Source organism: Mercenaria mercenaria, chromosome 5 (assembly GCF_021730395.1).
Source record: "Mercenaria mercenaria strain notata chromosome 5, MADL_Memer_1, whole genome shotgun sequence".
Taxonomy (NCBI): domain Eukaryota; kingdom Metazoa; phylum Mollusca; class Bivalvia; order Venerida; family Veneridae; genus Mercenaria; species Mercenaria mercenaria.
Genome location: NC_069365.1, coordinates 28,973,921 through 28,998,939, shown reverse-complemented (window position 1 = coordinate 28,998,939; position 25,019 = coordinate 28,973,921). Strand labels below are relative to the sequence as shown.

Below are 25,019 nucleotides of genomic sequence, written 5' to 3'. Positions count from 1 at the left end.
AGTGGACATACTTTGGACACCGACTGCCCGTCACGGGTGTTCACATAATACGCCCCGCTCTTTCAGAGACAGGCATATAAAAATGTTTCAAATGAGCAGAACTACCTTATTGACCCCTAAATAACCCATTATCCCTTTCATCAGCAAACGGTCTCACAAAGTTTTATTAAGGGTAAACTTATGACCTGGTGTCAACAGTCAAACTGCTAACAACCCAATACAGCTGAAGCTCTCACCTTGAACACTTTGTTGTCAGATGAGCTAACACTATACCCACATAGTGTTATATGAGAAAGGAATGAACAATTTCACAGTCCTGGCAAGGTAAGTGTACATTAGAAGTACAGAAGACACTCCCAACATCTATATCAGTATAACATAAAAGGTAAAACATGAACTACTGTGTACATTTTTAATTTAGTACATAAATATTACTAATATCGCAAATTGTTCAAGTATACAAAATCACACTGATGTGTTATATGCACTATTTCCTGGTATAAATATGTCACAAAAAACACTTTTATATTACAAAAGGTATCACAGTCTAAAGAAGTGAATGCTGTTCAAAGATACAAAATATACTTAACAGTCCACATATAAGTAAATACTGTCAAATAAAACTTATTCTGTCAAATAAAACTTATGCCAATGATGCGTATTTAAGCAAAATCTGGTCAGAATATATACACTGAAATTTTCAAATGATGTACTGTGTGTTCTATTTCCCATTCAAGTGACTTTCTTGTCAGGGAATGCAAAGGACATGCCACAGAACTTTTTACTATGTCATCAAGTTTAGGTTCACAGGCTTGAGGATGGCTGTAACAGCTCATATTACAGTTAAGCTAAATGCAAGAACACTAAATTTAAAGTTTGCGGAAATACTGTCAAATGAAAGGTTTACAGAGATGGCTTTTACAGAAAAATAAACAATGTGGGAAATAAACTGAACATCAACAGTTAACAACAGAAATTAATATCTCGTGACCTTTGATAATGTTTATGGTAAAGAAAAACAAATGAATGTGGAGGACTTAACTGAACCTCGAAAAAACAGTTAACAACAGAAATTAATATCTCATCATCTTTTGGTATCTGTATTGAATTTCATCAATTAAAGAAGGTCAAACAGTAGCATATAACAAAAATCAATATTATCTGATAATGCATGTCCACAAGGTACTGAAGCTTTGTACTCAAAAAAAGAAATGTGGTACTTACATTAATACTGTATGATAATTCTGCTTTGTATGTATTTACTAATATTCTGTTGTAAATTAAAAGAAGCATCCAGGGATTTAAAGGTAGCAATTTTTCCATTCACTAGAGCTTGATGTATACTTTACAGGAATTTTCCAAGTTATTAAATAAAAGATCCAGAAAATTGCTTAATTCAACTGGTAATTTGAACAGCCATTCACAATACATTAATCTCTATATTATAAACTAAACACTACAAAAGAGGTAGGAAAATATTAATTAACATGATCCGCATATTACAAAGAACATATATGTTCACATGCACACATGTAAATTACAGACATACAATAAGAGCTGATTACAATACAACACAAGTGTAGTGATTCCCCTACAATCCTTGAAACCTGATTCTATTATAGGCAAGTGTCACATGTATAACTAAATGCAAATATTTTGCTAATCTCCAACAACTCATCCTTAAACAGTAAAACTACCAATGTATAGAATGCTGTTCTCATTATTAGAGAGAAGTAAATGCACATTTCTCACTGGTAAACACCTGACATGTTTCTCATTAATCAAACAACTGATATATTTTGATTACAGCAATTGAAAGTCTAAGACAGGTGTACTATCATCTGGGTGTTTTACGAATTTTTTTCTCATTTTCCTTCACCTTCTTCAATTTTCTACCTTGTGTCTTCATTAAATCAGCCATCTCTGAAAAAGATGTCAAAAGTTATTGTATATATTTGCAATTACAAGAGTCTGAAGATGGCCTTACACTGAGTTCTATTTCAAATATGATGTTTATAAATCATAAAAAAATATATAAAATTTTGAAGAAAAAAAAATACTGCCCATACTTACATAAAAATACAATTTTTGGTGACAATACTGATATTATTAAAGATATTTAAAATTACTACCATGCTTGGAAACCTTTAAAATGATTACAAAGGCTTTCCAGAATAAAAAAGGAAATTCCATTTGTCCTTTTTTTGGGGTGATATTGAAAAATAATTATACAGATATATAACACATACAGAAGAGCTAAGATAGGGTAACATCCCCCCACCTCCCTTTTAACAAAATCAATTTTCAATTTTTAAATACAGTAGAGCCATAGATAGGGTAACATCCCCCCACGTCCCTTTTAACAAAATCAGTTTTCAATTTTTCAAATACAGTAGAGCCATAGATAGGGTAACATCCCCCCACGTCCCTTTTAACAAAATCAATTTTCAATTTTTCAAATACAGTAGAGCCATAGATAGGGTAACATCCCCCCACGTCCCTTTTAACAAAATCAATTTTCAATTTTTTCAAATACAGTAGAGCCATAGATAGGGTAACATCCCCCACGTCCCTTTTAACAAAATCAATTTTCAATTTTTCAAATACAGTAGAGCCATAGATAGGGTAACATCCCCCCACGTCCCTTTTAACAAAATCACTTTTCATTTTTCACATACAATAGAGCCATAGATAGGGTAACATCCCCCCACGTCCTTTTTTAAAAAAAAAATCACTTTTCATTCTTCTTTAAATAATAAACTTTGTCGTGGCAGGCATAACAAACTAACAACTCGAGTTTTAAATGACACATACGCTAAAGCCATAACATAGGTATATAGTTCGTCATAATGACATAAGCCGTCATGGTTCTTTAATATAAACTGGTTCCTAACCCATTTGAAGTTACAGGTTCATATCTATGTTTATTAAGCAGTCAATAGTTGATAGAAATAAGAGCCATGAAATATGTATGGTGCATTTAAAATATATACATACGCCTTGAAATTGCAGCCGAATGCCAAGCCCGAAATACAAACGAAAAGCCATATTAAGGTAAACCATGAACACGATCAATGTGTACGAACATATAACCCTTCAAATGGCACAAAACGGTAAGCAAAAATGTCGTTTTTGGTATTTTATTTACATGACATACAAAATAAGTGAAATCTTTTTGCTGAAAATAACATGATAGTAATTGACCCAAGTTAATGAACAAGGTCAATTGTCTCATATATGCCACATATACCATGACCGAAGTTCCTGCTTTGACGTGTTAACTGTAGGAATATTCAAACGCATGTTACGAGTACTATTAAACAATAAGTTTAATATACAAGCACGTGAAAACGAATAATTAAGCTGACAGATATATAAGAACATCTTGCTTTTTTTAACAACCGTTACAGTACAATTAATGCACCTCTTCTGTAGGAAGAGACACGTATAAATGAGTTAAAGATGATACAATGCAATTTTTTCCCATTAATTAAAAAGACAACTCATTGAAAAGAGATCAGCTGATTGGTCAGTTTTGTTCAAAGACGCGGACAGAAAACGAATACACTGAATAGTACCTTATCGAATTCTAAAGGGTAATGTAAAGCAGTACTATTTGTATTATAATTTTACCAAAATCACAGAGAAAATAATATGACTAGAGCTTACCAAAATCACAGAGCAAATAATATGACTAGAGCTTGTGCAAACGTTCAAACACAAAACAGACGTATATTGTCGCTATTCCTTCATACTTCAATTTACTCGAGACTAAATACATTGTTTTCATATGCGATGACTGTACGGTTCTAGTATGTTTATAATTTCAATTCTGTTGTGCTTGGAAAACGGTCAACATGTTTTAGATATATAAAACCAGACCCAGTAATCAAGAACACTACTAAAGAATATACTAAATGTTTTTAAAAAAGCTTTTATCTTTTCATTACAAAGAGAAATTACCAATATTTTTATACAACTCAAAATTTGGTTATTATAAATAACAGAAACACAGTTTTAAAGGATAATAACATTCTAGTTATTTGGAGTACAGATGATACAATACAAAGTCTTATATAATGGTTATATAAAATATTTTCAAACAGTACATTTGGGAACATGAAAAAAATATGAATACAATATAGTAAACGAAATGTTCAGATGAAAGATTTGTAATATGTGTCAGACAGGCCGATGACAAACACTGGGGACTTAAAGAACGTCTGTTTTTTTTTTGTATATATATTAACAGACTAAATCATGGATTGACTTATCATCATAATCGTCATTATTTCAACTTCTTTTTATGTTCTTTACGCCATATGGAGAAAATAAAGGTTTAAGATATTATTAAAGGATATAATGGAGTTATCATTTTATTTTGTTGTATATTTTATTTTCAATTTAGATATCTACTTAGCGTCAAACGGTACCGGCGCGCTAGATAAGAAACCAAGAAAAACAGACACATATTTAACAGATGTCGACAACGATGTACTTTAAAATCATTGGTAACCTATTAGAATAGAGTAAATATATGTCTTTTAATGTTTTGCTCTTGACTAAAATCATTGTATGTCGTTAAGATGTGTATTATTATATCACTGAGCCTGCGCGCCCGGGTGACATAATTCTCACGCATCTGAACACCAAACAATGATTTTTCAGCGGCAAATTACTGAGAGGGATATTATAAATAATTTCTAAAATAAGCACGACTTTTTTTCCTGAAAAAAAAAAGAAGCAACTGTGGTTTTTCGCCATTTTTGTACAAAACCGATTGTTTCCGAATATGTATGTACGATTGAGGAACGATACATATTACGAACGTTTTGGCAAACTTTCAAGCATTTTGTATAAATTCTTCGAGAACAATTAAAATGCACCTTGATTCTTGCCGAAATCATTAACACTATTCCTGGAAACAAACAATCTTACAAGTTACAAGCGTTTCTCAAACATTCATGGTTTTCTATAAAAACTGAAACGATGCCGAGTTCTAAAAGTGTGGGCCTGCATTCGGCATTGTTAACTTGTACAGCAAAACATTTTATGTTTAAGATAAAAGATACATGCTACAAAAAGGTTATTAAAAAAAAAGATGCAGATAACAAAAGTCAATCCGCCAACAAATACATAATAAAAAAAAAATCAAAATTCAGATAACAAAACATTCATGAAAATCATTCTTTTATCTTTCAAATCTGAAGTGATTATCTTCACTATTTTAAGCTCTACACTGTTTTAAAGTTTGTCACCGAGGGCATTTTGAAACGGGACGTTAAGAACGTCATTAAAACAGTAACAGAGAAAGTATTTAAAAAAACAACAGTTGACGAATGACAGCAACGCTTGACTATTCAACAGGCTTGTCAGCTGAATGAATATTCAAATTAAAAAGGGTCATAATTCTGTAAAATTGCAAAACAGAATTAAGGAACATGTGTACTGCATATTAACTCACGAAAACGGACGATTGTGAGAATTTTAAATCCAGTCCCATTAGTGGGAACTGAGATACCAGCTTACATATTCAACTTACCAAATATCCGGTAAGTACCGGTAAGTACAAAACAGGGTCGAGTGCGGGAGGTCGTGGGTTCGATTCCCGGCCGCGTCATACCAAAGACGTAAAAAATGGCACTAGTAGCTTCCTCGCTTGGCGCTCAGCATTAAGAGGATAGTGCTAGGACTGGTCAGCCCGGTGTCAGTATAATGTGACTGGGTGGGGTATCATGCCACGTGTCTACGGCGTGTTGTGTTAGATACCAGCTTTCATACAAAATCTTAACCAATGACATACGAGTCGAAAAAGGGGCATGATTTATAAAAAACACAAAAGAGAGTTATGGAACCTGTAAACTACATGCCAGATCACCACAGTGACCGAATGTGTGAAGATTCAATCTGTTCATTTAGGTGGTACTTAGATACAAGCTAACATTTAAAGCCTTTCCAAAAACCTTCGAAGTCGAAAAGGGCATACTTTTGTGAAAACTATTCGACTTAAAAGCACAGACTTAGTGTAAAAAAGCCGATATTCGGTGATGCAAGGGCAATAATACCAAAGTGGCTATCAGTTTGGCTATTTATCGAATTTGGCAGAGGATTTATGGTTAAACACATTTTTGTGATGAAGATCGGAGAGATGTTCGACTTAGAGCGTGGACAAGATTTGTGACAGACAGACAGACAGTCAGAGGGGTAAATCAATATGTCTTCCACATAACTGTGTGGTGAGAGACAAAATAACAAAACATTACATTACAAAGTTCAACACTGTTACACATAGTTTGAAATAAGGAGTACTTGTTCTTGTGGAGATATTGACATCTTATTAACTCGTATGATGCCATCCTCTATAACCCCGGTAAATTCACAAATGATAAATTTTCTGTCAACTGATTGTACGTCCTTTTTGTTTAAAACAAAAGACAGTTTTGTTGGTTTATGACAAAAGAGTCCATATTTAATATATCCAATCGGAGCTTTGAAATAAGTTCCCTTGTTTGTGTCCTCTGGATCTCGGAGAACATAATACACTCTACCTTGGTTGTACTCTACCAAAGCAATCTGAAAAATATGTCACTTATCATTAAATTCAATTCTTATCAATAAAACGGAAACATAAGTATGTATCACGTTAATTCAAATTCTGAATCTTTTCCAAACATATTGTTACATTTCAAGAAAGTTTTTTCATGCTTGTCTGGCCACTTCAATGCCGGCCACTTCAATGGTTTATCGATATCTAGAACGTTTATTCGTACAAAAACATACTATTCCATATTTTATCGGGAACAGCGATACCACGCCTAAGCAAACAAGAGAGACTCTAGATGCTAGTACTACTGACATACGGAGCTTGCGTTGATGACGCTGCACGAAATGTACTGTTACTATAATGTCAAAGGAATACAGTTGTACGTCGAATTGTTCGACTTCGACAACCTGCAGACATTTCAGACGAACCTAGGTCAGGTAGACCGAGACAACGGCAAGTGTAGACTGTTACATAATCAGTACGCATTTACGTCACCCTTTCAAAACGGTGTCAAGTGCGGCAGTTACGCTTGGATTTAGCAAGCAAGTAATATTGAACCGTTAACAAGCCAACAGAGTTCTGATTAAAACAGGTAATCGTGTGCTGGAATAAGCCTAGCCGGACGTAATCACATGCTATGTCTACTTCAGGCAAGGGGTATTTACGCTATGAAAATAATGAGGTTTTCGCAATGTTCGCAAAGGGCATGGTCACGAATGCTTTTTAGCAAAGGGTCCCGTTTTAAATTAAGTTTTGCTGAAGGTAATATATTCCTGTAGAGAGTGGAGGGAAAGGGAGGTTGTCTACTTCCAAATGACGTCATCAGACTGAACGTCAGGGCAATGTGACCTCGTTTAATGAAAGTTATACGTCCAAGAGGTGGTCACACGATATTAGAGCTAGTGATAGAGAAAAATGCCATGTTAAACATATTCTGCAGTTCCTTTATTTCTTTCTTTCCAATCTGCGACCGTGCCGTTTAATTTTTCTCATAAACATTCGATACTTGCACACATACTGTCTTTGTCCATTTGACATTCATCTGATCAAACCAACCGACTGTTGATCTTGACCTCATTCGGACTCATAAGGCTACTCATATTATTATTATACCAGATTTATATAGCGCCCTTTTCATGATAAACACGTTCAAAGGCGCTTTACAGCAACTGCAGCCACATAGGGCGCGAAATCATCCTCTACCAGTACAGACACTGAGCGATCTGACCAGAGGGACAGAGTGAGACAACGCCCCACACAGAGAGATCAGAAATCAGATACAGGCTTGTCCGGCTAACTTAGCCTAGCTCGTTACGAATAGACAGCCTGGTTCTTTAACGTGCCCAGTGTATAGCACTGATACACGCAAGGATTGCCTGGGTTCCTGACCAGTACACCTCTAGCTGGGTGGGAAACACTGAAAAGCGTTTCTGAAAATTCCCGAGTAGCTGCCGGGGATCGAACCCCGACCTCAGGATTGGAAGGCCAGTGTGCAAACCACTGAGCTATCCGTCCACCCATATTGACTACATTTCCGGTCAAAGCACCTGCAGGGCCATGTGTTTTCACTGAACACAGCGTTTATAACATGCCACCAACAGACAATTAGTAAAGTCTGTTTTCGCAGTTAAGTATATTTCAATACTGTGGTAACACCCTTTGCGAACATTGGGTTTTGCGCTGGCTGACACTTATCTAAAGCTGTGACTTAGCTGTTCATAAAATAGGATTTACTTTCTAGTTTAATACATAACATTTAACGTAATACAAGTGACTGTTCTGGCTATATACAGTTGTTCAAAGTTTCCAACATCATAGAAAACTATGGTGAAAAATCAAACTCGCAAAAGTTTTTATCACTACAGCAGGGCACACAAAAAATGACCTAGGTTTGCCATTTTCTGTAGCATATATGTGCAGATGTGCGACAAACCTCATTATTTTCATAGACTTAAAAGGGAGTCTTTGTGTGAATTCCTCTTTTTAAAATATTGGGTTACTAATACCTCTTTCCCAACGTCTTTTCAATACTAATACAGGTATAAAATGAAATTAGAAATACAAACTTACCTTAGAGTCACTGGCATTCTTTGTCAGATTCCTTTGTCTTTTTACGGAACATGGGACTGAAAATTGATACCATATTGTTAAAACATGGTCATTAATTGTGTAGCTAAAATGAACGCGAACGAGTTGATATGTGCATCAAAGTTAGTAACATAATCTATACGTTTTACCACATCATTTCATTCATTTACAATATGGGTTTTCATTCACATGATCATATCTCAAATAGTTTGAGAAATGGTTCACATTGACATTATGTGCAGTACTATATTCCATCAATATATATACACCTCAAATTAAAATGTGTAGCTATGTTAGGAAGAGAATGCTAAATTTCTGTTGTTGGGGCACCGCATTATAATACTATATCTTTTTGATAGAAACAAACTAGATAATTCTAACTATACATAGATATAACTGTGCCGTGTTTGACAAAAATGTATTACTGGGCGAATGACGTCCTTTTCTGCACGACATTGACGGTCTTCAGTGAAATACTTTAATGTTTTTGGATGTTTTATAGGTAACAGAAAAATGTTTTCTCTTGTAAGTATTTGTGAAAGAAATGTAATTATTTCACCAAGAAGAGAGACACACTGGTTATTCGGGTACCTACTCGTGTGAGCGATACCGCCCTCATGTGATTAAGGTACATGTAGGTTGTTTAGGGTATATAAAAACAATGCCAACGTATTACACATTTTTAAGAATGTTGAACATTTTAAAGACAGATTCGTCTGAGGGAATGCGTTAATTCACACTGGTGAAAATATCAGCCCTCAACAATATTGATATGACTATAAAATTTGAAGAAATGTAGCGAAAATTACGTATTTTGACGTTTTGAGCTGTATTTTTCTTTGTTCAAAGTTGAATAACTGAATTTGCCACTCACCTTGGTAGAACTATACATACTTAACTACAAAACATTTGGATCATGTACCTGCAAGTTCTTTTTGTTGATAAAATTTCAATTATATGCATCCTGTTGCTGTTTTTGATGGTACCTCTGACGATGGATGAAAATAAACAAAGATACCTACCCGTTTGCACATGGGTACCGTCCTCGTTATGTCAATGAACATTTATAAAACTCCCCGCGGCGATTGCTTCCGCATACGGTACACTAAATAAACGCAATTGAAGGTAATTGCTTTAAGGATCTGGAAAAAAGAACTGGAAATGTGAAACCCGACCTTTAGTCGATCTATTTGATTAGCACTTTATCTTTAAAGATGTAAAGATTGGGAGTGGACCGTGTTAAGATTAAATCTTCCCTCACACCCACCCTCTATTCTACACATTCTACCATCTTGCCTTCTTAAAGTTCTTCTTTTTCTCCTTCAGTCTCATAATGAAAACGACCAAATTTGTCGCACACCGAGCAAAAGTGCTTATGTAAAGACCTTTTTTCTTCTTCCTGAAAGGGAAAGTGGACCCTCTCTCTGGGCATGTATTCGTTTAGGGAGATGCTCCGGCTTCATAAATCTGCCTTTTATCGTATCTTGTAATATTCGCCTCTGTTCATAGGTGCACCCTCCATTAAGGTAGTGCTAATTAGGTGACTTGTTTACAAGTACATACAATATACACTACTGTATAAGTGTCTTACAGGTGACTAACTGAAGAAACAGAAGCAGATATGGTAGTCTGGGTATCAGATTCTATCTCTTTTTTATTGTTTGTTCACACACTCCTCACAGCGGTTGTAAACGTTAAATGTACGTCTAGGGAGAAAATCTGTGAGATTCAAGATTTCAAGATTTTATTTATAACTAGGCCTATACGGCATCAGCATTATAATAACAACAAATTTAACAAAACAAACACTAATACATAAAATAAAACAGTAGTTTTACGGTTATAATAGATCTAATACAAATATTTTGTAAGCTAAAAAATAGAAGATGGTGTACATTTAGAATTAACCAGGTTGAAAACATTGTTTTAAACTGGCCAGCAAATAACTGCTAGTGACAAAAACCTATCCCTACCTAAATATTTGAAGTATTTTCTGTACAAACAATGCTAACTTAAAAAGAGTACTATCATTACTTTGAAATAAACGTTGAAATGACATTACATTTAAAAATTGAAAATCATTTGGTAAAATATTTTACTCTGTCCAAATCAATGTAGGGACATTCTAAAATAAGAATATTGCGGAAATACACTGGTGAATGTACTGACTGATTCAACCAGAATTCATCAGATCCAAGTTGTTATAAAGATTCTTTAACATATGAAATCCAAGAACAATAATTTACATTTTGCTGATGGAGTCCCTACATGAACCTGTAAAGTATACAGTTTATCTTTTCTTGTTTACCATTTAATAGTTCAATATTCTATTTCTAATTATAATATCTATTGGTAATACCCCAAGCTCACCAAAAAACCATGACATAAGGTGTTGACTTTTTAACCTTTTTATACTTTAACTTACTGCCTTTAGATTCATAATCACCATTTGCAATACAGAATTAGCAACTGACTATAAGACAGGTAAGATGATATTTTGTTAAAGTTTTAGTATCAGACGAGCTGTAATAACTTTGAAATAATGTACAAATGGTTACCAAGAACCAGTAAAATTTCTCGTCGCTTTCTTTTTTTCTTTTCATTTCCCACCATTTTAGCTCCGCTTTCAACAGTTGGATGATAAGCAAATTGCTCGGGGCTTGAATTACTCGACAAACCTGCAAACCTACTAAACTTCATGCCCTCTTTACCTACCTTAATAGAACATCACTTTTTCCAACACCTATTTTTCATGAAAGTTCTATCATAAGTTAAAATAAAGAGGGAGCTGAATAGTTCCTGTAAAATGCCGGTCAGTTGTGGTCTGCTACCCTAAAAACCCTGTCCGCACAATAAACCCACTACTTTCGGTTTCGATCTGCAAAACTTATATGTGAAGTGTATAAACATATCTCATCTCATTTCATGCATTATGTATTCCAGCAATAAAAAGGTGTGATTAATGCACTTGTTCTACACGAATTTTCGCACAAAAAAATGGCGAAACAAGGATCTGTTTACTACCGACTTCTTTCGACTACTCAAACGAAGAACATTTTCGACCGAATAACTGGCTTTATTCCTCAAAACGTCAAACGTTGGTCGATCTCAATACAACATTTGACAAAAATCATATAATTTCTGAACAAATTTAATTTTGTTTTTGTTGCAAACATTTTGTACCCCATAACAACTTAAATAACAAGACAAAACGTACGGTCGCAATATTCAATTGAAAATACACCTAAGAATGTGTCTATGTAGATGGATCTTGAAAGTGAACTTAAAGAAATTATGTTAGAAGTTTTTCTTCCGATAGGCTGCTTCCAGTAGCTGGAGGGTATAAAAGACCAAAGTTTTATCTTCATCCTAGCTGGTCATTGCATATTATCGCTAAATTTAGAAAAGGGGTCTGCGTCAATGTAATGTTCATTTCAATAACGAGGACGGTATCCGCTGGATTGACAGAAACAACGAGGATGGTACCATGGTACATCGTCAGAGGTATCTTATTTTCTAGACACTGTCTTCGAAAAAATCGATCTAATTTTACTGTGCTTCAAGTTTTTGTGAAATGAAAGCAATGGCTAATACACAGAATGACTGCTTTTCATTTTCCTAACAAAAAATCCTAACATAATCCGAAATAATACCATTAATCGTGAAAATATATACTATCGCCTTAAAATATCTTCATTTCCGCGACAAAAAAAACGTATTTTTTCACAATTATTCAGATCATATGAGATAGATATTTGACATGGATATAGTTAAGGTATGATCTTGCACATTTAATACTAAAACGTTTTCAAATCTTCGGTAAAATACGGAATAATTACCTGTTATAGGTGTGAATTTCCTGTTCACCAACATGTACATTAATCACACGAGGGCGGTATCGCTCACACGAGTAGGTACCCGAATAACCAGTGTGAGAGACGGCTTACAATATGATTATGAAACAAGATATTGTCTAAACTTACGCTCAAATATGTATCCTCCTTTGGACCTGGATTTATGTCTTGATCTGTCTTAGCTTCCATCACTGGAACATGCTCCTTTTAATACAAAACAACAACATAATGAAGTATAATAATACAACTGTATTGATTGAAAAGAATTGTAAACTTAAACGTACGACCAACTCAAAATAAAAGGGCACCGAGAGTTTTAATACAACAATTGTCTAATTACAGCCCACCTTATAAATGCGCGCAAATACAACAGTACATTAGAGACCGTTCTGCGTATGCAAAAGACATATTAAAAGAGGGAGATAGGTGCGGACACTACACTTGTCATGAGTGTAAGCCGACCGGGAGAAAAATACAAGAAGGCAGGCAAGTCCTAACTGGGATTGGCTGTTAATTGAGAAGTATTGAAAATGGCCTGGACTGGACAAAACGCATTACCTTTCAAACGTGGTAAAAGAATTTCATAGTTTCTTGATTGAAACGCATTAAACTTGTTCCATCGAATCATTAAAGATACACCACGCGTGAAATAAATTCACATCTTGACGCCATAGTATAATATTACTCTTTCAAAGTAGACCCAAAACATACTTAGAAAACACTTATAAACACATGCATTTATTTAAGTGGATTGTGAACTTAATCATGTGCAGCTGAGGAGTACTTGTGAATGATATGTTTAAACATATATGCGCGCCCTTAGTTTGTTTTCAATACCAATACGGGCATTTAATAAAATGCAGAAATACATTCTTACCTTAACGTCACTGGCTTTCTTTGTCAGTTTCTTTTGTCTTTTAAGGGGACTTGGAGGCTGAAAATTGATACTAGATTATTAAAACCTGGCCATTATTTTGTTGCTTAAAAGATAGTGTTAATGAGTCTCACACATATATGTTTGCATTTCGTATTTATAACATAATCTATATGTTTCACATAACTAATATCATTCATGCTTTCAAAATGAAGAGCAATATGGCTTTTTATTCTATATCTATTTTCATTATCCAATCGTGAACGTTTATTACCAACACGTGGACCATTCAACATATTACCATATTGAAGGCACGTGGTTTAAAGGCAAGAGGGCCCTAAGTCGCTCACCTGAGAAACACACCATTACAGTGTAAACATGTTTGATGTTTGCATGTTTGATCAATCTTGATTGCAAAATGTGGTCTCTATCATATTCACAAGGCAAAAAACAAGGGGCTGGAATAACTCTGGAACCAATAACGGGATCTGGCCAGTTTCAGGAAGGAACTGAGATATTATTCCAATTCAAGTTGTGTGCAATTCTGATTAAAGTTGATTGCAAAATATGGGCTCTATCGTGTTCAAAAGCCAAAAATAGCAAATTTTGTCCCATTAAGGGACCACAACTTTGGAACCCAAAATGGAATCTTGCCAGTTTTCGACAGGAACCGAGATATTATGCGAATACAAGTTGTACGCAAGTTGGATTAAAATTGATTGCAAAATGTGGTCTCTATCGCGTTCACAAGATATTGTGTACGGACGGTCCACTACTTTCCGTTAGTGGGCAGAAAGACAAGGAGCCTTTTTAAGGGGCCATCAATGACGGCAAATAATCTGCTGACTCATGTACTTTCTGTTGTAATTTGTTTTAAAGCAATGCCCACTAGTATTCCCTCTGTCATAAGGAAGCTTTATAAAATATCGTTTGCCGTGGACGTGATTCCTTGCGATGGCCAATTTTGAAAGGTGGCTGCAGTGAAGTTTGGTTGAAATCGGCCCAGCAGTTTTTGTGGAGTAGTTTTTCTAGAATTGTTTGCGACGCACGATGAAATAGAAGCTGGACAAAAAGAGGTCTTTCTAGCTCATCTTGACCATAAGCTGGCCAGGTGAACTAAAACATCTGACTAAGATAATAAACAGTTATTTATTTATTATTGTTGTCATATTTTTAGACTATATTACTAGCCCCATTAAAGATTGAAGCTTGATAAGCCCATACAGTAATATTTTGTCCGCAAAGAAGACGAATTCCATAAAACTTGTCTTTCATTCTTATCCTTTCCTGTTTTGCCTCCACTGCAATATGACATATGCACCAATATATGTACTCTATTATGGGAATAAATATGTTTATACTAAAATGATAAACTAATAAACGTGTCCCAGTCAATACATATTGAAATGGAAAAAAGAGTTTACCATTAGTTAATTTACCTTGTACACTTCTTTCTGAACTGGGCAACTGTTAATTCTCCAGAAGCAAGAGCACTTAATAGTTTCGATTTCGTACTGTTTTCTTTAACTTTGAAAAGTCGCCATACATACTGTGTCGGTATATCACCTGCCTTTTGTCCTTTGATTTTTACCTAAAAATGATAAAATGTGACAAAAGTTTTGTAACAGCACTATAGTGCTAATTGTGTGGGAATGTTAAAATCTAGATGTATTCGAGCTGACACAAAAGTCATAAAAATATTTTTCAATGGCACGCTTTCGCAGTGTACAGCGCAGTGCAGTGCAGCGCAGCGCAGCACAGAACAGTTCACAGTTCAGGTCAGTTCAGAAGAGTCGAGCACAGTACAATACAGTAAATATTCTTCTAAAAAGACAGATATTATACAATGTAAGTAATGACAAATATTAATTATAATAGTATAGTAATACCAGAAGTATAACCATGTTTGTCTTGATGATTTCTAAATCGAATTTAGTGTACTTTTTCATTTACCTTGTCATTTTGAGCATTCGTGCTTAGTAGAATGACATAGGATCATTATGACACTCTTGTTATTGTGTCTTTCGTTTGAATCAAATTGTTTGAATCAAATATTTTGGACCTCGACTTTAGGTCACACGACATGTGTATGCATCATAGGACATGTTTATGCATCATTATCAGCGCTTGGAATAAAGTCAATGTCAGTTTGCAACACTGGCAGATGCATTTGTATTACATAAAATACATAGAGAATATTAGGTTACTGTCTTATAAATTTAAATTTATTAAGTGAGTCGGAGAAAATATAAAAGTCGAGGCTCTGCCGAGACTTTTATTTTTTCGTAGACGAACTTAATAAATTTAAAATTTTTTAATACAGTAACCTAATGTTCTATTTATCCTACCTTTGATCAATATCATTCTTTAATTAAATTCAAAATTTACCACCCCAAATAGATCTGAGTCTGTCTTGCACCGAAATTTAAAACGCCCCCACCCCTTTACACAAACAGGTCTTTAAAATAAAAATATTATAAAATAAGAGCCGAAAAAGCAAAGGCTAACCCTTTTTCTGCTTTGTGTCTGACTTCTCTGTTCTGCTGGAAAAATTAAAAGAATAATTTTAATTTGCTGCCAAGTGAAATTTTGTCCGAAGTTCAGTTGAATGTCGGATTTCCCCCTCCTCACCAGCAAACGATTGACGAGACTTATATACACGCCATATCGCCGCTTGAAAAAAAACGAATAGGCAAAAACCCTTTCCCGATGATTTTATTCAATAACACTCCATTACAGATGCAATAAAATTTCCCAGATTGACTTTCCGTTTCTCCGAGCGTTTCCGTTATAAAAACTTTTTGTAGTAAAATTGCAAAGTACGGTATGCATACACTATACATTTGTAATGGTCTCACATACCTAATAAAAGCGCGTTTATGAAAATAATTGCATAAATATGTCTTTTAGCAGTTATTCTCAAAAACAAGATGGCGTCGTTTTAAAAAAAAATCCAAAAAGTAGTCCGTCAAGCTTTATTTAGTCACTGACCAGATAAAGCAAAATTTATCTGACCCCTTGATTTTTGCCTTTATTTTGCATGAAGGTAGGATAAATATTTATAACTTTGATATCTACATTGATTCTGAGAAAATCCAATTTCAATAACTGAAAGGTAATGCCCATAAATTTAAAGAAGAAACACTACCTGTCCGTATGCATTTAGAACGTCAAGAACACTCCACCAGGCCTCATCGCCTAACGCAGCTAAATGCAGGTGTACTTTGAATAAGCTCTTCAAATCATCCTTCTGTAAGAATTATAATTTTTCTATTACCAGATTTAATATGCCCTTTCCATTTAAAAAACTAACACTTTGCAAAAAAAAGGGCATGTGACTGTAATGGGTGCTTACACCTGGAAAGGCTCGTGTAACTGGTAAAATCTTCTGTGCCCTTACACTATCATCAAAACAAGAACACAAACAACCCCTTAAAAATGTAGGAGTTCCCCTATACCAGTTACCAGGGGCAACTGCCCAATAAATTTAAACTTTACAAAACAAGCAATACTTTCCCTCTCTCAGCCATCCTGCTGTTTGGGTCTCTCCCCAAATTGCTATCAAATCAACACCAAAAATTTTGGGTTTGCTTTTTCCCCTCCCCCCCACTCATAATTACATTTGATTTTCCAAACTTGGCCTTTGCGACGTCAAAACCCCCTCTTTGGCTTGGCAACATGGTCAATAAATGCAAGCTGATTTTCCTAACTGCAAACAAATATACTGGTAATGAAAAAAGGGGTCTTTCGGAGGAAAACCTATCCCCCTTTTGATCCATGAAAAAAACTTTAAATGTAAGAAAATTGTCCCAAATTTTTGCAATCAAAAAAAGGGCCATAATTCACCCAAAATAGTTGACAGATTTATGTACTGAACTCCTCCTACAGATAAACTTAAAATTTACCCAATGATAAAACTTTAAAAGTCAAAATGTCAAACATTTTACACAAAATATGAATTTGGTACAAAAATTAACCAAGTTTTCTAAGTAAAAAAGGGGCCATAATTCGCCCAAAAACCCTTTGATGGTTTTTATAACCCCTTTGGGCTTAAAACAGGAAATGGCAATGGTACAAAAAGGGTTGAAATTTTCCAAAGATTTGTTTTAAAAATTTTTGGCAAAATGGGGCCCCCGGTACGAAAATTTAACCTGGGTGTGCCACGGGTGGTGGGTAGGAAAAGCTCCCCCTTTATTTTTCGAAATTTGGTTTTACAAGATACCCTTTCCTGGAGCTGCAGTTTTAAAAGGATTTAGTTATTTTTTCCCTTATAGACTTCAGTTTTTGTTAAAGTTAATCCATTTTTCTCTGTAAACAAATAAAACCTTTTACTGAAATAAAAATCATGTTAACATTGTATACACATCCCCCCTGAAAATGACGATAGAAAAGTATAAAGTCCAAAACATTAAGTTTTTACTGAAAACATAATCAAAAGAAAAAAAGAGCATGCCCCATTTTGGGATCCCCACAAGGTTTCATTTAACTAGATAAAAAACTGTAGGGGGTTTGAGCCACAAAAAATTTTCCCTGAAGGACTGATGGATTGACATTTTCAAGCAATGTGTCTTCTTTTCTTTGACACGGGGGCAAAAAAACCCTTTTGACAGTTTCATTCTTTTGCAATGTTTTTTCCTTTGATTTTGCTTTTTTTAAGCTACCTGTAAACTGGGGGTAATATAGCATTCTTCAAGTTTTAAAAGGGAAGAGAAACCTACAGACAATCCGCTGTCTTTAAAAAATAAGCAAGTAGAAAACACCGGGTAAACCCCAACATTTTACAGAAACCCAGCATAAACTGCTTTTTTGACATGAAGTAAGGCCCCAAAAATTTTTTTTTTTAAATTGATTTTTAAGTAAAACCACACGACTGCAAGTTGTAAACAATTGAAAGAGCCCTAGACTGTATGAAGATTTTCCCTACTTGAATTTTTAAGGAAACATCTGGTCCCCCCTTCATTATCCCCTTTTAACAACAGAAACCCAAACAGAACGGACTTTAAGACGGAGGGCTTCCCCCCCAACCACAGTGGGGGAGGGAAACAATTTAATTCAAAAAAAATGGATCCCAATAAAAAAATTTCCCTTAAAAAGTTAATTTCCCCAATAGAAAGATAGATTTTAAACCAAAACCCTGAAAAAATTTTTTCCTTTTTTTTTTAAAAACCAATAATCCCAAACCAGAAAAATTTCCCCCCAAACCCTTTCCATCTCATCAGGTTGGGGAAATTTTTGAACCCTCTCACAGTTTTTTTTTTCCCAAACAGACATTCCAGAATCTTCAAGAAATCTGAAGAAAAAAAAAACAACTCAAAAAACCTTAATTTTTTTAATCCATTTTTTCAATAAAAAACTTAACTACCCAGCTTTTAAATTCTGTTGGCATAAAACTGTGATCCCAAAACCCATCCAGATTTGAATTCATTGTTTTAAAAATTTTATGAGTTTTTTCCATTAAAGAGAAACTTAAAAGCCCCCTAAAAACCCAATTAGTAAAATTACAATTTTTTCCCTTCAATATTTAAAAATAAATTTTAAAGATGCGGATTTATGTTGACTGTTACTGCACCCCTTCCCTTCTAACTGCCTCTACCAACTTTCTGGGTTTTGATGTAAAACCCTTTTCTTATTCTTCAATAAAAACTTCAGACAAAAAAAAGTTAAACAGAAAAATGCAGAAAGCGGAAAAATCTAAACAAATTTTTATGCCAAAGTTACAGATATTGCAAACTGCACTCCTCCGTGTCAAAAATTGGGAAGTAAAAATTTAAATACCTATCACGGGATTTAAACATATGCTATTTCATGGATTGATTCAAACAAACCCCCCGGAAAAATTAGCCCTAAACTAACTAAAAAGAAATATGCTGCCTCTCTATTTTAAAAAAAATTTTTTTTCATCTGACACAAAAGATTTTTTTTAAATTTTTATTATTTAAAAACATATATCAAATTACATTACAAAGTTTGGGAAAAACCCTGCTTTAAAACTTTTCCTTTAATTTTTCATACTTAAATAATCCAAATTTGAAATGAAAATCAACAAAAATAAATTTACAAAATGTAGGTCTACTTTTAATGGTTCCATTCCTTAACCTTAAAGCTGCTAAATTCTATAATGAACTTGCCATCTTTAAATTTGGAAAGTACCATTAACTTTTAAAAAGGGTTTCCCTTCCCCAAAAAAAAAAAAGACAAAAAGGAAAACAGAGCAGTTTTTGGAACAGCAGCATGGATGGGGCAGGCTAAATCAGACCCAAAAGGGGCCCAAAAAAAGGGAAAAAATCAATCGTTTTCCAGCATAAAAAGGGGTTTAAAATATTTGAAATAATTTTTTGGCAGCTTTAAAAATTTTCTGCACAAAAAACAATTTACACCCCAAACCCCAAACCCCTTTTTTTTTACCGGGTTAAATTTTCCCTCAAAATCAAAAGGGGGCGTTTTGGGGGTTAAATTCTTTTAAATACAGTTTCAGGATATAGAAGGGTTTTCCCAAACCAATAGTCAATTTTCTAAAATATTGTTGTTACTTTCCCCATTATGTTAGGTTGTTGAGGGGCTTGGCTTTCAATTCAAATATTTTCAACAATTTCCTTTCCAAGTTTTTTTTTAAAGTGAAAAGACTGCTACGTAATACACCAGACCCCCTTAATGTTTGACACTGTCCTAAAAAAAATTCTTTTTCCTTTTTCCCCTAAAACCCCCCCCCACCCCCACCCAAGCCCAAATTTTTTTTCTAAAAATTTGTTTTAAGTTTTTTTCTAAAAACAGCGTAACATATTTTTTCCCAGGGTAGAACATTTGTTAACTTTAAACTTTAATACCTATCTTGAAAAGAGTCAAAATTTTTACAAAAATTTTCCCCCAAAAACCCCAGTACCAGAAAAAATAAATACAATTATAACAAAAAACATTAAAAAAAAAGTTGAAAAAAAACGGTTTTTAAATCATAAAAAATTTTAAAGAAAATATTTCCTGCAACCCCCGAAAAACCTGTCATCAGTAAACCCCCAAAACTCTAAATAAAAAAACCAATTTTCCCAATAAGTTTCTGCTTCGTGCCCCTATTCAACCAACAAGGCTGTTGTTTGTCTCGATAGATTGAAAGCTTTTTTTGGGGATACAGACTTTTGAAATTTCTAAATCCAACATTTGCAACTAAATTTTGTAGTATAAATTAAAAAAAAATCAAAAAGATATTGACAAATAAGCAATGGAAAAAAAAAAAAAAAGACAAAAAGGGAAAGAACAGAAAATCAAAGGATATATATTTATTTCCCCTGAAAATTCTTTTACCTGCCTGAATTTTCAGAACGGGTTTTTTAATTCTGAATACAAAATTTAAAACATCAGGCCCAATCACTAAGTTTCTTTACCTGTTACCATAGCCCGTTTCTTCCCAAATACACTCCCTTTTCTTGTTTTTTTCGACATAAAGAAAACCCGGCAGGATCATTTCTCTCAGCTTAAAGTAAGACATTTTTTAATCATAAAGGGAAACCCACTCTGGTAAAAATTTTTCCCCTAAAACCCAGTTTCCCCGGGATTTTTTAAATTTTCACTATTTTACCAGCCCCAATTTTAAAAGGGAAAAAAAAAAATTCTAATTAAATTTTGGGGCTATAAAAAAAATTATTTTATGACCAAAATGCCTCTAAAAGTCGAAAAAACCTGTAAACAAATCATTTTTTATCAAAAAAGGGACACCCATTTTTTAATTTTTTTGCCCAATGATTTCAAAAAAAGAGTCTATGTACATAAATGAAGAAAAAACCCAAAATTTTTTGATGACTTTTTTAATTAATAAAAAATTTTTAAACAATGTAGTTTTTAAAATGAAACTTCAAAAGGGGTTTTAAAATTCTCTATTTTCTATCATAAGGGTTAAGTTAAAGTGTCTAAACATGTGTTTAAAATTTAGAGAGATGTGCCCATAAAAAAAGGGAAAACCAAAAATTGAATTTAAATTTTTTAACTTTAAGAACTATTTCAAAGGGTAGTCCTTTTTGTTTTTATACTTATCTATAAAATAAAAAAAAAAGTTTTTGTAAAAGTTTTTAAAACACATTAGTTGCCAAAATTTAGTAGTTTTTGGGGTTTTCGAAAAGGGGAAAACCAAAAGTTTTTTCTAAAGTATTATTTCAAACGCCAAAAAGGGCACGGGGGCCTCCCCAAAAAAGGGGCAGGTGCTCTTTTGGGATGTGAAAGTTACGAAAGCAGTAGTTTCATTTCTAAAAGGTTTTATAGTTAATAAAAAAAATGTTTTCCAAATTATCTTTTTTCACATTTTAAAAAAATGTCCCCAAGAATAAAAGGGGGTAAATGATATTTTCCCAAAACCATTAAAAAGATTTTTAAAAAGGGTTTTAAAAACTTATTTTATATTTTTGGTTAAAAAATTCATCCAAAGGGCACCCGGATAAAAAATTTCACTTTAAGTAATTTGCCCCTCATATTAAGATATGTGTTTAAAAAACCTTTATTTAAACTCAATTTTCGAAGTTTTCATGTCATGGGGAAAAGTTTAAAAACCATCATTTTCCGGGGAAAAGCCGAGATATTTCACTTAACAAAAGTCTTTTTTCACCCTTTTCAGACATTTTTCCTACCGACTTTCTGGTACTTCGTTGTACCCCCAAAGGGGTCGTAATGACCTTGTGGGGAGGGGAGATAACTGGCAAGACCCACCACTAAATTAGAAAAACAAGATTTTTTCACTGGGAATTTAAATATGTCCCCCAAAATTGAATATACCAGTATTTTTTCCCCAAGGGGTTTGGGGCCTACCCAAACTAAAAATTTTTTAAAAATTAGGGTTCCACAAAAAAGGGGAACAAAAGTGACTGACAAGGTATCTTTGGGGGGGTGTTGCCTTCAGGCAATTTTGGGCCCACCCAGGAGAGGAAATTAAGTCTTTTTTGTCAGAAATAAACAAAAAGGCACACAAAACCCTGTTTCAAAAAGCAGCTATCAAGTGCATGCCGAAAACAAATTAAACGGGGTTTTTTAAAAAAAATTTTTCCTTCCAAACTTTTATTTAAAAACCTTTTGGCATTTATTCTTGTGCCCATCAGCTGATTTGATTTTGCTTGAAAAATTTAAATTTTAAATTTCCCCCTATTTTTGGTTTAAAAAATTGAAAAATATATTTACTTTTTTTTCTAAAATTTTTTGTCCTGTACGGAAGTATAAAACGGGGAGTTTTGGAAAGCAAGTAAAATAAAAACAGGGTGTGAAAAATTTGATTTTTTGGCGGAACGGGGTGCATGGGAAGGAAAATTTCTTACATATTCTTTAAAAATTTGATTTGCAATAAATTCATTTATTCAAACACAAACATAAATAAATTTTTCTTTTTTTTTCAGTTTTACTTTAAATGTAGATCTAAACACCAAAATAAGAAAAAATTTAAAAACTACCCAAAAACCTGGATTTGGGTACTGATTTAAAAAAACACTAACCTGTTTTTTTGGCTTTTTTGAAATTTTGCCCATCGTTGCTTTCCGTTTTCCCACCTTAAATTTTTTTCCCACCTAATCCCCCGTCTTTGACTCCCATTTCTTTTTCACCTTGAACTTTGCCCTTTAACTGATCATACCTCGCTTTCTTTTCTTCCTTTTTCTTTAGAATTTTTTCAAATATTTTTTTTTGGACACAACCCATTTCTGTAAAAAACACATCAGAATTACAAACATAACATGCTTAAAAATTCCCCTTTGGTTTTAAACCCTTTTGGGCCCTTTTACTACTTAGAATGGTTTAAAACCCCTGCCCCTTTATCACGTTTGTGTTTATCCCTTTTGGAACTTGCCCCCATTTTTTTCTTTTTCATCTTTGAACAGCCCCTATTTCACCGAATTCCCAAACATGCTAAACTTCTGTATTTTTTCGAATCCCAAATCTTCTCTTTCAGATTTTTCCCTTTTTAGAATTTTTAATATTTTTTATCCTTGCTTTTCGATTTTCTGCCTTTATTTTCAGACTATTTTTTAATAACTACTATTGGGAGATTCCGAACAACCCGATTTTGAACTTCTAGCTTAGAATTTGGGATCTTTGTTTTTGGCACCGGGGTCCCAAAAAACCCCCAAATTTGATTTTTTTTCTTGTGATGAGAATTTTTTGGGGGGGGGCACATAAAAAAGCTTCAGTTTCATCATCATTTTTCAATTATGCTCTTGCAAATTTTTTGGGCTTTTTGCTATTTTCTTGTTTCTTATCTTCCTAAAGGGTTTTTCTTTCTTTACTATGATTTAAAACCCTTTTTGACTGTGAGATTTTGTTTTTTATTTTCACTAGACTTAGATCTTTCTCATCACCATTTTTTCATTTTTTCTACTTTTGGAGCTATCCCTTTTTCACCCTTTCTGGACTCTTTTAACTGCTGATTTTGGAGCATTTCCCTTCGTGCTTTGAGTTTTTTTCCCACCTTTTGACTCTAAAATTTTTTTTTTTTATCGCCCCTTGATCTTTTTCCCTTCATAGCCCTTTTGATTTTTTTAAAAATCGAAGTGGACTCTTTTTTTTTTTCGCAGAATCTTTGTAACTATTTTTGATTTAGATTTATGCCCGGAACTATGCTTGGAATTTATATAAACAATTATTCTCTAAATAAAATTTTTTTCCCCTGAGCCTTGTGTTCAATTCATATTCCCCCAACCCATGCTTAAACTCTGTCTGAATGTTTCCCATGGAACCTGAGCCTGCTAAAACCGCCTTTGCGGGTCTTTTGAATCGCACCATCATTGGCACTTTATGCTTAAAGCTATCACTGATTTTGCTTTTAGTTTTTAAATAAAGTGTTTTTTACACTATCCATTTTTTCTTTACTACCCAAAACCCCCTTTAAATTTATTTGCACTTTTTTTTTCCTTCTATCATCATTTCTTTGTCCTGATTTAAACCCCAAAACCCTTTGACCCTTTTCATCACCTCTTTCCCTTTTTACTAATTTTTTCTGTTTTCCTGAAACATTCGGGAAAGGTTTTTTCCCCCTTTCCCTTGAATCTTTTAAAAAATAAAACAAGGGATTTTTTCATACCTGGGCCTTACTTCTATTTTTAACATCAGAGTTATTTTCATCCTCCCGACATATTATGAAAACTTTTCTTTCTGGTTTTGTCCCGCCACTCTTTTTTATTTTTGATTCACCTGTTTTTATCAGAATGTTTTTTTACTTTTTTCCTATGATGATTTTTTTTCTTTGACTTTAAGACTTTTTTTCCACCTTTATGAACATTCTTACTTTTTTTAACACCCCCTACCACTTCCTGAAGTTTTAGATTTTTCTTTAACTCTATGTCCCCGGGTTTTCCCTCACTGGGTTTAAACTTTTCCCTTTTTTGGGCCCTTATCTTTTCCCAAAAATTGTGTAAGACTTGTGTCTATGGCCCCCTGTGTCCCGTGTTTAAATTTCCCATCTGAAATGAAACTTTTTTGGGAAAGAATTTTTTCTGAAAAAAACTGCAGATTCCCCAGAAGACCTTCTGGAAAAAACCCCCGGGAGTCATCTGTTACGGGCTGATACTGTTTTAAAAAATGGGGCATTTTCCACACTTTTGTGACCCCACTACTTTCCCGCTATGAGACCCTTTACCCTTTATTCCACCAACACTGTTTTTCCTTGATGATTCTCCCACAACAACCTTGACCCTTTAAA

The 25,019-nt window shown here is 33.9% G+C and overlaps 1 protein-coding gene and 1 long non-coding RNA gene across 2 annotated transcripts in view; both read right to left on the bottom strand.

Annotated features, from left to right (window-relative positions):
• Positions 1-398: 398 nt before the first annotated feature.
• Positions 399-25,019, bottom strand: part of LOC123556726 (trichohyalin-like) — a 117,657-nt gene continuing 93,036 nt past the window's right edge. Inside the window, exon 28 of the mRNA XM_053543041.1 lies at positions 399-1,923. Within this exon, the coding sequence (XP_053399016.1) occupies positions 1,838-1,923 (86 nt within the window). The 3' untranslated portion in view covers positions 399-1,837. The remainder of the gene's footprint in view (positions 1,924-25,019) is intronic.
• On the bottom strand, positions 3,842-16,611 carry LOC123547238 (uncharacterized). The gene is made up of 6 exons (XR_008370933.1): positions 16,509-16,611; positions 14,800-14,951; positions 13,364-13,420; positions 12,616-12,690; positions 8,615-8,670; positions 3,842-6,573 (listed from the first exon to the last, which is right to left on the bottom strand). It is a non-coding gene; the product is annotated as an uncharacterized LOC123547238 (long non-coding RNA).